This window comes from Ictalurus furcatus, chromosome 20 (assembly GCF_023375685.1).
Source record: "Ictalurus furcatus strain D&B chromosome 20, Billie_1.0, whole genome shotgun sequence".
Taxonomy (NCBI): Eukaryota; Metazoa; Chordata; class Actinopteri; order Siluriformes; family Ictaluridae; genus Ictalurus; species Ictalurus furcatus.
In genome coordinates this window covers 10,410,978-10,426,504 of record NC_071274.1, presented here as the reverse complement: position 1 = coordinate 10,426,504, position 15,527 = coordinate 10,410,978, and the positions used below count along the sequence as shown (strand labels likewise).

The window sequence follows — 15,527 nt, the reverse complement described above, 5'->3', positions numbered from 1 at the left end:
GGATAATGTAATTATGGCTCTATGTTATGCTAGCATGAAAGTTATATGGTAGCTTTGTGCTGGATTTATTTTTCTCAGTACATACCGCAGATGGCTGCTTCAATGTGTTGCTACCTGTTGTTTTTGTTTGTTAATGTTATCTATGGCATGGAAAACTCAATAACTTGGAGCAGGGAACACATACTTATGCTCAATTTGGCTTTGCTAAATACAGGCTGGAGAAAGGGCTAGAAGAAAAAATACTCAGACAAACTGAGAAGCCACATCACTGCTAACAACCCAGCATCATTATGGAAAGGCCTGCAGGATATTACCCCTTCTCCTGAATGACTGCCAACTCACAAACCATCTGAATGCGTTCTATTGTAGATTTGGAAATGCAATGGAAGCTCTCTTGCCCTCTCCTCCACCACCCTGTCTCTCACACCTCTCCCCCCTTCTCATGTCCCCCTTCGCAGGACATATTCAGGCTCTTCAAGCAACAAAAGTTGAGAAATGCTCCAGGCCCAGATCTAGGGTACGTTTACATGATTACGATGTACTAAAAATGGAAATGTGCAGATGACAATGCTGTCAAAATGATCCCCGTTCACACGGATCCGCAAAAACGACTAAAAACGCTGTATTGTGCATGCCAGGCCAGTAGTTGGCGATGTCACTTTGTAAAGAAACACTACGCGCCTGCACATATTAATCTGGGCAAGACTGCCCTATCAACAAATACAAGTAAACGGGGGAGCTGTGTGTTGTCTGGATAAAAAGCACAATAACGTTTACATTTCTCAAACGATTTCAAATGGTTTATGATCTACGTGGAGTACAAAAAAAAACTTCTGTCTCCAGTTACTTAGAATCTCGATAACCAGACTTGGAAAATCATTTACTGTCATAAGGAATCGTGAAAACTCACACTTGTCAAGCATATATTTGGCTTATTATTATTGGTTAATAAATGTGGAGACATCCCTAATGTAATATAATTTAATGTACATGAATTGTGGAAATGGATTTTCTTCAACCCCATTGCTTGTGCTCCAGATCAGAATTCTGTTAACAAAGTTCATTCAGTTTTAAATACTGAAAAAAATCGAAAGTGCATCTTTAAGAATAATAATTGACCATCACTGTACCAAAATGGATATGGCATATCAAATAGTGAGACACTGGCAGTCAGTCCCTCCATCCACCCTCAATACCGCTTACTCCTTTTTCCTCACGGGGAATCACAGAGAACCTGGAGCCTATCCCAGGAAGCATCGGGCACAAGGCGGGGTACAGTCTGGACAGGGTGCCAGTCCATTGCAGGTCACAATCACATACACACTCCCATTCATACACTACGGACACTTTAGACATGCCAATCAGCCTACCATGCATTCTTTGGACTGGGGGAGGAAACCCGGAGTACCCAGAGGAAACCCCCGCAGCACGGGGAGAACATGCAAACTCCGCACACACATGGCCCCAGCGGGACTTGAACCCTGGACCCTGGAGGTGTGACCCTGGAGCTAACATGCTAACCACTAAGCCACAAAGATTTTTACCTAGTGAAAATTTTGCCCAGTGTCTTTCTGATAGTGGAGTCATGAACAATGACCTTTATTGATGCAAGAGAGGCCTGTAGGTCCTTTGATGGCTCTTTTGTCACTTGCTGGATGAGTAGTTGCTGTGCTCTTGGAGGAATTTTGGAAGGTCAGGCACTTCTGGGAAGGTTCACTACTGTGCTGAGTTTTTCCATTTGGAGATAAGGGCTCTCACTGTGGTTCTTTGGAGTCCCAGAGCCTTTGAAATAGCTTTGAAACCCTTCCCAGACTGATATATTTCAGTCACCATCTTCCTCATCATTTCTGGAATTCATTTCAATTTTGGCAGTGTGTTACTGGTTAAGACCTTTTAACCAAATTCATACTATTGAAAAAGTCCATTTAGCTGTTGATTTGATTGAACATAGTTTGCAGTAATCTGGCCTGGTTGTGTCTAGTCCAGCTGAACCGCATTATGAATGCAGTTTCATAGATTTGGGGAATAAGTAACAACAAGGGCAAATACATTTTCACACAGCCAGTTGGTATTGGATAGCTTTTTTGCTTCAATAAATAATCATTTAAAAACCGTATTATGTGTTTACTCAGGTTGCCTTTGTTTTATCTTAGATTTTGTTTTAATTTCTGAAACAATTTAGTATGAAATGTACACAAAAAAAGGAAAAAAATAACAGCAAATACTTTTTCACAGCACTGTAGTTGTATATGGGGCAACTATAAATAAAAATCTAACATGAAATCTGCATGTTCCAGGCACCTAGACTAGTGAATGGTTCACCACTGCTGTTGCTACAGTAGGGCAGAACAGACTTCATCAGTGTGTTATCTGTGCATGAAATTACTGAACATTGTACAGCTCAACTTGGAAGCCTGATGAACAGGGATGTTTTGGACCTGCCATCTAATGTCTGTCACATTTAGTCCTCCAGATGCACATAATATAGTGGCAGAAAAATGCTCACATTGCCACTGCTTCTACACGTGCACACAAAGTCATGTTTCAAGTACAAATCGATATAAATCCACATCACATGGGTGTGGATTATTTTCCTATAGCACACCCTATTGTGTTTTATTCCTTATGTACCTTTCAAAGCTGGAGGAGACAACGGCGTGTGCGTGTGTGGTGCCCTGCAATGGACTGGCATCCCATCTATGACCCTGATCATCATCAATGATCTACTGTCTGTGATGATGACTATAGTGGTTGTTTAATGGTGTTACCACAGTGTTATGTGAACCGAATGATGATGCTGTTAATGAATATAGTACCAAGAAGGTGTTGCTACAGTGGCCACATGACACTCGGGCCCCAGTAGGCTGAGGGTCTGGACTAGCTGGCCCGGGGTGTACTGGACCCAAATTAATGATCCTCTTACTGTAAGACACACAGATACACAAAATATATCAAAACACTGTTCGGTAATATTAAAATTATGTTCATTAATCTTTTATGACACCGTTTTAAATTATTTAGCATTTTCCCTTAATTCTCATATACATTCTCCATCCATTTTATTGAGAAAACCTGTATACTTGCTCATTCATGTGATTATCCCATCATATGGCAGCAGCACAATGCATTAAATTGTGCAGATACAGGTGAAGAGCTTCAGTTAATGTTTTCCTAATTTTTTTTGAGTGATTACCTCTGTGTATTGTTAATGCAAAACCACCAATTCATATATATATTTTTTTTGCTTGGTTTAACTACAACGGCCATCTTTGTCTCATGCCACACAACTAATTTTGGTTATACAGCTGTTCACGGAAACCTCAATATCCCGGCTCAAGATGGTCCTAGCTCCTTGGAACAAAAACTGACCTCTAGAGCACTTTACAAGGTGTATCTCTCTCTCTCTCTCTCTCTCTTTATATATATATATATATATATAGAGAGAGAGAGAGAGAGAGAGAGAGAGAGAGAGAGAGACGTGTGTTCCTTAGTTTTAGAACTTAAGTCCAAATATAATGCTCAAGGTTGCTCACAGTTCCACTTTTAGGGTCAATTTATAATGGGAAGGGTTTAGTCGGATTCTTTTTTTTTTCCACGAGTCTGATATTTTTTTTTTGGGGGGGGGGTTATGAGATAACTAGGTAAGTATAATGTGCATGCAGAGCATTTTAGGTTTGAGACTTCTCTGATTTATTTTTTATTATAATACATAATACTTTTTTTTAATAATTTCTCAATTTAAAAATTTCGCATTTTGAGAGAGAAAAAAAAAAAAAAAAAAAAAATCGCCCACACAAAAAAATAAAAGAAGTCTCAAATCTGAAATGCTCTGCATGCACACTATACTTACCTAGGTACCTCCTAAAAAATTAAAACTGAGACTCTTCCCATTATAAATTGACCCTAAAAGTGGAACTGTGAGAAATATTGAGCATTACATTTGAACTTAAAGTGGTGCTTGAAAGTTTGTGAAACCTTTAGAATTATATATATGCATGCATAAATATGACCTAAAACATCATCAGATTTTAACACAAATCTAGACACAGAGAACCCAATTAAACAAATGAGACAAAAATATTATACTTGGTCATTTATTTAATGAGGAAAATGATCCAATATTACATCCTAGTGGCAAAAGAATGTGAACCTCTAGGATTAGCAATTAATTTGAAGGTGAAATTAGAGTCAGGTGTTTTCAATCAGTGGGCTGACAATCAGGTGAGTGTGCACAGTTTTATTTAAAGAACAAGGATCTGTCTGATCTTCACAACACGCTTGTGGAAGTGTATCATGGCATGAGCAAATGAGATTTCTGAGGACCTCAGAAAAAAAAGAATTGTTGATGTTCATCAAGCTGGAAAATCTTACAAAACCATCTCTAAAGAGTTTGGACTCCACCAATCCACAGTCAAACAGATTGTGTACAAATGGAGGAAATTCAAGACCATTGTTACCCTCCCCAGGAGTGGTTGACCAACAAAGATCGCTCCAAGAGCAAGACGTGTAATAGTCTGCGAGGTCACAAAGGAACCCAGGGTAACTTCGAAGCAACTAAAGGCCTCTCTCATATTGGCTAATGTTAATGTTCATGAGTCCACCATCAGGAGAAAAGTGGTGTGCATGGCAGGGTTACAAGGAGAAACCACTGCTCTCCAAAAAGAACATTGCTGCCCATCTGCATTTCAAAGATCACATGGACAAGCCAGAAGGCTATTGGAAAATGTTTTGTGGATGTACGAGACCAAAATAGAACTTTTTGGTTTAAATAAGAAGCGTTATGTTTGGAGAAAGAAAAACACTGCATTCTAGCATAAGATCCTTATGCCATCTGTAAAACATGATGGTGGTAGTATTGTGGTTTGGGCCTGTTATGCTGCATCTGGGTCAGGACGGCTTGCCATCATTGATGAAACAATGAATTCTGAATTATACAAGCAAATTCTAACAGGACATGTCAGGATATCTGTCCATGAACTGAATCTCAAGAGAAAGTAGGTAATGCAGCAAGACAACAACCCTAAGGACAGCATCCATTCTACCAAAAATGGTTAAAGAAGAATAATGTTTTGGAATGGTAAGTCAAAGTCCTGATCTTAATACAATAGAAATGTTGTGGAAGGACCCGAAGCAAGCAGTTCATAAAGTTTAAGCTGTTCTGTACAGTGCAATGAGCTAAAATCCCTCCAAGCCGATGTGTAGGACTGATCAACAGTTACCAGAAACGTTTAATTGTAGTTATTGCTGCACAAGGGATCACACCAGATACTGAAAGCAAAGGTTCACATACTTTTGCCACTCACAGATATGTAATATTGGATATTTTCCTCAATCAATAAATAAATAACCAAGTATAATATTTTTGTCTCATTTGTTTAATTGGAATCAGTTTGTCTACTTGCCAGAGCCTTATCACCCTGCAGCTCTCACCTGGTTTCCCACTGAAGCCAAGCAGGGTTTAGCCTGGCCAGTATCTGGATGGGTGTCATTAGTGGCAGGGGGTGCTCACCCTGTGGTCTGTGTGTGGGTCTTAATGCCCCAGTATAGTGAGGGGGACACTATACTGTAAAAACAGTACCATCTTTCAGCTCATCCTGAGCCAAGATATTGAGGTTTCTGTAAACAACTGTATAACCAAAATTTGTTGTGTGCCATGACACAAATATGGCCGTTGTAGTTAAACCAAGTAGAATAAAAAAAATTTTAATTGTGCTTTTGCAATGCCAATACATAGAGGTAAATCACATTTTTTATTTTTTTTTTTAAATTACAAATGGTCAAGCAACCAACTTTCCAATTATTGGACCACTCGAGATGGAATGACCCTATGACGAGCTGGCTTGAGTGTTTCAGAACCTGCTGATATCCTGGGATTTTCTCACACACACACACACACACACACACACACACACACACACACACACACACCAACCAGTCTCTTGTGCAGATGTATTTAATGCATTTAATCCATAATGCCCACTTCCCAGTCTTTTTGAGAACTTAATATAAGATTCTAGTGTTTGGGGAGAGAGATGGGGAGCTATCCCTGAGTCAAAGAACCCCACTTAAAGAATATTAAAAGAACATTTAAAATAATTTTCTGTAGTTTTAGGATACAGTTTGAGAACTGTAGGCTGTGTTTGATATGAATAACAGGGTCATTAAAATTCCAATGTATAGATTCAAATTAAAATGTCCCTCCCCTCTGTTTTCTTAACAAATCACACTGCTTATAAAAATTAATAAATGTGAAGTAAATACAGAACAATTACATGATTGGTTAGAGGAATATGAAAGTGGTCGAACAGTCTAAGGAATGCTTTAACTGTTGTCTGGAATGGGATTTTTGTCACTGTCTCACCAGTAAGGACGTGGACAAGCGATGCGCTGAGATGTGACCTTGCAGATGAGCAGACAGTTACAGGGACAGCGCACATATTTCTTCCCAGCTGGAGCATTCTTTATGGGCTAAGGGAGGACAGAGTAAGAGTGAAGGGCAAAATAGAAAAAAACAGATGAAGTATTAGGAAGACTGTGAGAAAAAGGGAGGGAGTGGACTTGATTTCAATAGCAGTTGATCTTCAAACATGAAGTCCAACTTCCACTTATTTCACCCTATCCTACTTCATGGAATACAAAGTAAACAGCACATGTTTTTTAGCTCAGTGGTTAAGACATTGGACCATTGATCAGAAGGTTATGAAGATCTGAAGGTTAGGAGTTCAAATCCCAGCACCACCAACCTGCCACTGCTAGGCCCTTGAGCATAGTCCTTAACTCTCAACTGCTCAGTTGTATAAATGAGATAAATGTAAGTCACTCTGGATAAGCGTGTCTGCCAAATGCTGTAAATGTAAAATGGATAGTACGAACAGCACCAATGAACCAGACTACTGTCTTTTAATTATACATTTTCTTCCAGTGCGTGTGCATATAATATTGCACACTGTGTAATGTGGTATGAATAAACAATCAGGAATAAAAAATGCTGTTAGAACAACCACACACCATTAGTTTCTATTGTCACCAATCTTTAGCAGGTACCAAAGACCATATAACAGGGGTCTTTGGAACAGCATTGGTATGAGCTTTTATGCAGTTTCATGGACTTACTGTCGCTTCGTTGCACACACCACACTTGACTACGTGCTGGTGGATCTTGCCCTCAACACTGATAAGAGACTGACACACGCGGCAGCTGATCACAGGGGCACTGCCACTTTCAGGTGATGTCAGGGGTGAGTAAGGTGGAGGATCCTCGCCCAAAAGCACAGAGGGCTGAGATGTGCTTGGAAATGGTGGGAAACCTGAAGGACAGAGATTTGACTTAACATTTCTTCATTTCATCACTCTGGTGTAAAGATTATAAATAAAATTAACTGTTACATAAGTTGCTAATAATAACAAATCCATACATTAAAAAAAACTGTAGAAAATACAGTAAATCTGTCTTAAATATATAACATCTGTTTGTGTGTGATACCTTTAATTTGTCAATTTGTAAATTGATTAAGTGAAGAAAAGTCATTAATCAAATTAAGTCAAGTCCATACTCTCTCTGAAAAAAATAAGTTCTTCATCATCTCAAATCAAGCAAGAGTATACAAGGGCTTAACAAAATGCTTCTCCTAAACAGCCTGTTTTAGTATTAATTCAAGAAAATGAGCACTACAAAAATTCCCCAAATCTTTACTTCCTCCACATCTTTGTGGTGTATTTGGGAACACTGTGTGGGCACGGCAGCTTAGTGGTTAGCACGTTTGCCTCGCATTTCCAAGGTTGGTTGCTCGATTTCCCTCGATTGTTCAATCTGTTTTGACCCCAATTCTCTCGTCACTTAATTGCAAATGGTACACTGAAATTTCATTCTGTTTGATATTTTATTTTAAAACACTGAAACTCAAAATCAATTAGTGTAAGGATGACACTGTATTTATGTTGGGAATTTTTTTTTATGAAAAATAAAAAAACTGAAATAACTTGCTTGCATAAGTATCCAAACCACACACATTAATATTTGTTAGAGCCACCTTTTGCTGCAATAACAACTTTATGTCTTTTGGGATATGCATGTACCAGCTTTGCACACAGTGTTGGAGTGATTTTGGCCCATTCTTCTTGGCAGATTTGCTCCAGGTGATTCAGATTGGTTGGGTGATGCTTGTGCCATCACCCGATTGAGATCAGGACTTTGACTGGGCCACTGTAGGACATTTACTTTTTTGTTCTTGAGCCACTCCAGTGTTGCTTTGACCTTGTTGGTTCGTTACAGTTACATTTATATAGTTCTACTCTTTACGATAGGTGTCCTGGGATTTTTAGTGATCACAGTTAGTCAGGACCTCGGTTTAACGTCTCATCCAAAAGTCGGTGCTGTTTTTACAGTATAGTGTCCCTGTCATTATACTGGGGCATTAGACCCCACACAGACCACAGGGCGAGCAATACCTGCTGGCCTCACTAATACCACTTCCAGCAGCAACCTTAGTTTTCCCCAGGAGGTCTCCCATCCAAGTACTGGCCAGGATCAACCCGGCTTAGTTTCAGTGGGAAACCAGGTGAAAACTGCAGGGAGATATGGCTCTGGCTAAGTGTACTTCAGATCATTATTTCTGATAATGGTTTAAGTAATTCGACGCTAGCCTTTATATTTCTGTGGCTATTTTTGGTGAATACGTGCAAAAAGGCATTGTTTTTGATTGAATAAGAGACCCCTATCTCTTGGATGCGAATGTATCGTAAAATAATCAAATGCATCTTCAAATGTTCTGAAGGCATACGACAGAGTTTAAAAATATGGCATACGATAGAAAAATAGACTAAAATACAATTTATTTAGCGAAAATGTTGACCTCGACCGTTATGTGCTAGTTCATGAGAGTACAGCCGTTATGGTATATTTCGTGACAATTATATTTACTTTCAGTTATATGATTAAACATCAATAATCTCATGTGATTTAAAATACATGTTAATGAAACGCAGTGCTGATTTTTGTTGCGTGTATGAGGGTGAGCAATCATCCATGATTCTTCATGATTTAAATGTGCGTTAATTAGACTATTCGCGTGTGATTTGTGCGTGAATGGAGAGAAGAATAAGCTGCCAACTTGATAAGATCCGTGCAAAACATTTTTTTAATATTACTTTTTTAAGATTAGTTACGTTGTGTATTTATTTAAATTTGGCCCATGGCACTAATTCTCAATTAAGCGCGCCCAACAACTGAATTTAAGTTCTAATTCTGCGGGACCGCATGAGCCCCTGCCCCTCCCTTTTCGACTTTCCTCGTCAATCACCACAGTGAAATTAAGCCACTATTAGAACATCTCAATACAGCCAGCCTTACTTAGTCAATAGGCTACCAGTAAACTTACCAACAAACAAGCTAGTCTGACTTGGTTGAAATTAAAAAAAATTTTTAAATGCCCCCAAAATTCAAGACATGAATTGCCCTTGTACGAGTTATTGTTTTAAATATTTATAACATAATATAGTTAAGCAATTTCACACGAGCAAAAGTCATGTTTTCCCGAATATCAGAACAATTGCAAATGTGATTCATTTTATACAACAGTTCAGTAAACAATAGATTAATATTAACTGATCATTTGTAGACACGGTGTTTGCTTTATTTCGAAATGAAAATGGTTCCAAACAAAGAACAATTGCGTCTCCCAGCAACACAGTGGCGCTATGTTCTCAAATGATTCAGCATTTTTGTTCGAATCGGTTGAATGAATGGATGATTCAATGAATCACTTGCTAATACAATGACTTGTCGCCACCTACTGGCGGTTTTAGTTTCATACAATAAATGGTCATTTAATTGTTTTCCCAACATTTATTTATATAATCGAAATATGTCATTTATATTTAAATTTGAAAACATTAATCTCATAACATTAATTATGTAATTACAGTGTAAATGCATTCATGCCACCTCTGAGCTGTATTAAATAGTCTGTGTAAATACTTCTAAACGCAAAATTCAGATACAGCTTCTGTGCCACCTCTGCAGTGAAAAGATGTATTTTGTTGATACTGATTTAATTTGATTGGTAACAGCCCTATAGTGTCCTATTATTCTAAATTAATTTATTGATTAAATGTAAGAATTTGACATTAAAGATGTTGCATACATTTAATAAGGGTAGAAAAAAATGCCTTTATAAAAAGGTTTTTAAAAAAATGCCCCTGGAAATAAATACAAGGGGGCAGATATTATCCCTTAATGGCAAAGTTAATTTCCATCACTGATACACAACACTGATTGCGATCGCCTATATGTAGAAATAGTGAATACCATTGTCTCTTTGTGAATTGGCAATTTTCTAGAAATCTGTCGAGTATTAAACATCTGCATGAGTATTAAAATAAATAAATATGTAAGTAATTAATAGATGTTCTACAATATGTAACTAAAATTTTATAAATAATTCAGAGGGGTGCCCACCCCAATTGAGCATCGGACCCCCAAAATGTGCAAGGCCCTGCTAAACATATTTGAAGTGAAATTAGATCACAAAGAAGTCTGAGGTACATAAATATTCATTAATGTATGTTTTCCTCAACGTGGATGTATTTTCAATCTTCGTTGACTAATTAATTTTTGTTTGCTTTTTTATATGCAATGGGGAATGAATGGAGCAGTGCTAGTTGAGGCAAGTTAAATTACATATATTCATGATATACAGTTCAGTAACTAGCATGTCAGACAGACTGAGGTGAAATAATTAATCAGGTCAATGCATAACTAACGTCACATGTCTTTAGTGAATGTAACTACCCATAGTTGTTCTATGAACTGAACTTTTTCAGTCTTTTTTTCCTGTATTTTTCAGAAGAATTTCAAAACGGATTTGAGGCATGTCAAGTTAACCTTGGCTTTTGGGCACTGTGAAAATATAGGCAATACAAGGAAGACATTGTGCTAAAGTTGTGAATACATTACTTTACAGCCTGAATGTTAATTGAAAGCATATTGATGGGTAGTGTATACAATTAGAAAGTTTTATGTAATGAAGCTTGCATTTAGTACATGCAGTTATCAGTACATTATTTAATCAAATATTAGTATGTGATTAGTTAAGATAGGCTTTGTTTTTTGTTGCTTTTTTGGGTTGGTTTGTTTGTTTTTTTGAGTGGATGATACACAAGTTTAATTCTATGTAAAATGCCATACTTCTGTAACTTGTTTAAAAATAAATAAATAAATAAAATTCAAGAAAAGTTCAGCTTCATTTGATTAGGGTTAGGTCCACACTGTGCCAGAAGGTAGATCTCCAGGAGTAGGATTGAGCACTCCTGATATAAATGATTTAGTTATATATATATATATATATATATATATATATATAATTTTATTTATTTATTTATTTATTTCACACACACACACACACGTAAGATGTTTAGCAAATGGTCTGTGGTAAAACATCATGCACAATTTGTTAAGCCCAGACAGAAATAATCAGGTATATTTGTAAAATTTATTGCTTGTATGATGTCCAATTCTCTATTAGTAGTAATATATGTGCTGTTATTTTCATCTCATGTCGTTATAAGTCAGCTGTATCGATTTGTGCCATAAAATATATATTTTTGCACTTTTTTGCTGTAGGTTGAAAACTGACTGTCCATGTATAACACATTACCGTATATCGTACCGTATACCGCATATATATACACATAATGCATATTCCAGTTATCCATTGTTGGAGAAAATAGGTAAAAATTAAATTTAGTAAGCATTATACTAAATTGATTTCTCTGTGTGTATTTATGTAATTGCAGATGCTGCGTGGAAAGGGTGCCCGACGGTCCCAGGCTGCAAAGAGGCGGAATGCTGAGCCTAATCGTTGGGCACTTCAATTGACTTGACTGACTAGGTTATGCCTCCTCATGAAAAAAGGGTCTGACTGATGGGGTTATACCTTGCCCTGAACAAAAGGTGCGAAGTGTTTCCAAAAGTATATGGCAAAAGAAGTTGGCAAAAAATCTTGGACAAATTACTTGGATGCTGTTTTCTTGCATGGTGAGCAAGATGAGCTGTACACATTAATGCGATTACAGGGCAAGATTGGTGACCCAACACAGCGTGGTTATGTTGCGATTGCATAATTGCCAATACACACACACACACACACACACACTGTAATAAGAAGTTTTCAATAAATTATGGTGATTCATACACTGGATGTATTGGTGTTGATGTTTATGATGAAGCACTGCGAGATGTATCCATGTCTATAGAAGAACCACTTCAGAGGGCTTTGCTTCAGTTTGATGCATGTTTGTTGAACATTAAAGACAACATTTGTGCAGTTATAAAGGAGGGGTCAACATTTGCTGTAGTTGATTCTTATTCACATAATGATTAAGGTATGGCTGAATATGCTAAAGGCACAAGCATAGTAACTTACTATAAGGACATACACGTTTACTCATGTTGTTAAGCTTGCTTTGTCACTGAAGGCTCAAGGAATACCATTTGAAGTGACTGGCTTTAGAGCAAGAGCAATTGGTAAGGCCACAACTACGGAGACAACTTGTAAGTCTGGTCAACAAGGCAGTGTCGCACATGTTTCACCTATGAGCTGAGTAAGTCTTATATTGGTGACAGTAGTAAACAAAGGGGTGTGTGTGTGTGTGTGTGTGTACGTGTATGCAAAACAATGACGCTGCAAATCAGATGAGAAATGTCTAGATTCAAGTGAAATGAGACAAGACAAAACAAGTCAAAACTTTCCAAAACTCTTGAAAGAGCTGTTTTTAATCAACTCTCCATTTTTCTCACATAGAACAACCTCCTGGACACCAAGCAGTCTGGCATCAAGAGCAATCACTCCACGAAGACTGCTCTGCTTTCCGTCACTGAAGCCTTACGACTAGCAAGAGCAACCTCTAGATCATCTGTCCTCATCCTACTCAACCTCTCTGCTGCTTTCGACACTGAACAAATCAGACCCTCCTGTCAACTCTCTCCAGGCTAGGCATCACCAGAACAGCTCTGCGCTGGGTGGAATCCTATCTCTCAGACAGACCCTTCAAGGTATTGTGGAGGGGAGGTATTTCTGAAACTCAGCAACTCACAACTGGTGTTCCATAGGGGTCAGTTCTGGGTCCACTGCTCTTTTCTATCTACACTACATCTCTAGGGCAGGTGATTGAGTCTCATGGCTTCTCATATTATTGCTCTGCTGATGACACCCAGTTCCATTTGTCCTTCCGGCCTGACGATCCATCCGTCTCTGCACGTATCTTTGCTTGCCTGTCGGACATCTTGGTCTGGATGAGGGAACACCACCTTAAGCTCAACCTGGCAAAATCTGAGCTTCTCATCATCCCAGCCTGTCCCTCAATCAACCACAACCTCACTGTACAGCTCGGCTCAACCACACTCAAGCCAACCAGGACGGGCAGGAACTTTGGGGTGATTCTTGATGACAGCTTGACCTTTACAGACCACATATCAACAACTGCACGGTCCTGTAGGTTCATCCTGTACAACATCAAGAAAATCAGACCCTACCTCACTGAACAGGCTACACAGATACTAGTCCAGGCTCTTGTTATCTCAAAACTGGACTACTGCAACTCACTACTCTCGGGCCTCCTGGCCAGCTCCATCAAATGATTCAGAATGCAGCAGCATGCCTTGTCTTCAACCAGGCCAAGAGAACCCATGTCTCTTCATCTCCCTCCACTGGCTTCCTATAACCGCCCGCATCAAATTCAAGGCCTTGATGCTCACCTACAAGACCTTGTCTGGAACAGCACCCCCCTACCTCAACTTTCTCCTGAAGTCTTACGTTCCCTCACGCAATCTGCGATCAATCAACGACCGACGCTTAGTAGTACCTACTCAGCGTGGCTCAAGGTCCCTTTCAAAAACATTCAAACTAACTGTTCCTCAGTGGTGGAATGAACTTCCAACCTCAATCTGGACCACAGAATCTCTCATCTTCAAAAAACAGCTAAAGACCCACCTCTTCCGTGAACACCTAACCAACCCATAAAAATATATATATTTTGCTCTGGCACTTACACCTCTACTCTGCGCACTTTGCTTCTTCTGGAACTCAATTAACGGATCTTCTATGGTAGCACTACTTGTATTGTTCTCTGCTTGATATATTGCTTTGCTTGTATTCTCTCACTTGTAAGTTGCTTTGGATAAAAGTGTCTGCTAAATGAATAAATGTAAATCTAACATCGGTCAGACAGTTACATGAATATTTATAATGGATGATGTCATTATTAGAGATACCATAATTAATTACTTCAGTTTTAAACCTTTAACAGCTGAGATCAGGATGTGTTTTGCGCACGTTTACAACTGATTAATGAAAACAGTGGTGTTCAAAACAATTTGTGTTCTTTAAGAAAACCCTTTCATCTCAAAGTGCACCAAAGCTGATGGGAATTACTTTTTTAGATCAATTGCACATGCAATGTGTGGCAACATCTGAAAATTAAAGAAACGTTCAGTTGTGAAACACTTTGAAGCTAACAGTTCTAAATTTGTGAAATACTTAATAGAACAGTACAGATCAGTGAAAGATTATTTGACACAGTCCAAATGTATTATTGTACTTCATGGGCAACTGAAGTACAACTTTTTGCTGCAGCAGACCTTTTTCAAATAAATTTGATTACCTATAATGATGACAGATGGAATTCACATATCCCAAGTGGACAGTTAATGACAGATAATGCAATCTATTTGAAGCACTGTAATGGCAATCACTATGACGTTGTTACATGTGTTAAACATCATAATCAAGAAAAATTGTGTTTGTGCAGGAGCATGTAAAAATGAAGTGGTTGATGACACCATAAAGCAATGTCTGCAAAAATCAAAGTTAAATGATACAGTAGAGAACTCCAAATGGAAAATAGAATGTGACAGATACCACAGTGACAATGATTACAGGCAGAAAAAGGCTGAGAATTCTAAAATGAATTAAAGCTGCAAGCAGCAATGAACGGGCGCTTGCACCCGGTGCACGTTGGGGTGGCTCTGCCAGGAGAACGCCATTCCATTTAAAAAAAAATTTTTTTGTTTTTAACACTTAGGACTTGTATGTTTTTAGGAGTGTATCACAATGTAAAACATATAATTTCCTGTTGGCAGTAGGTGGCACTATGACTATAACTGAATATTGGCATGTGGATGTCATCAAAATTTGTGAGACTGCCACACCCACGCTGTGCAGCAAAACCTCAAAAGCTTCCCAATTTATCATTGTCAAGGCCTTTATAGGAGACTGACCGAACATGATGTCGATTCTCTGTAATCTCTTGGAGGAGATCGTTAAAGCCTGGAAATGGCAAAAACAGAGCAAAAATTTAAGAGAAAAATGGCTAACCTTGTTGAGTTCAGGGCATGGGTTCAAGAGACTTTTTTGTATATATTGGCACATTACACAGGTCTACCGAATTTCATACATTCAATTCAATTCAATTTTATTTGTATAGCGCTTTTTACAATAGACATTGTCTCAAAGCAGCTTTACAGAAATATC

At 38.3% G+C, this 15,527-nt stretch overlaps 1 protein-coding gene across 1 annotated transcript in view; it reads right to left on the bottom strand.

The window, feature by feature from the left end:
• Positions 1–15,527, bottom strand: part of pip4p1a (phosphatidylinositol-4,5-bisphosphate 4-phosphatase 1a) — a 35,044-nt gene that overhangs the window by 7,310 nt on the left and 12,207 nt on the right. The window contains exons 2-4 of the mRNA XM_053651250.1: positions 7,114–7,307; positions 6,362–6,468; positions 2,817–2,922 (exon numbers count right to left, since the gene is read on the bottom strand). Of these exons, the coding sequence (XP_053507225.1) occupies positions 2,817–2,922; positions 6,362–6,468; positions 7,114–7,307 (407 nt within the window). The remainder of the gene's footprint in view (positions 1–2,816; positions 2,923–6,361; positions 6,469–7,113; positions 7,308–15,527) is intronic.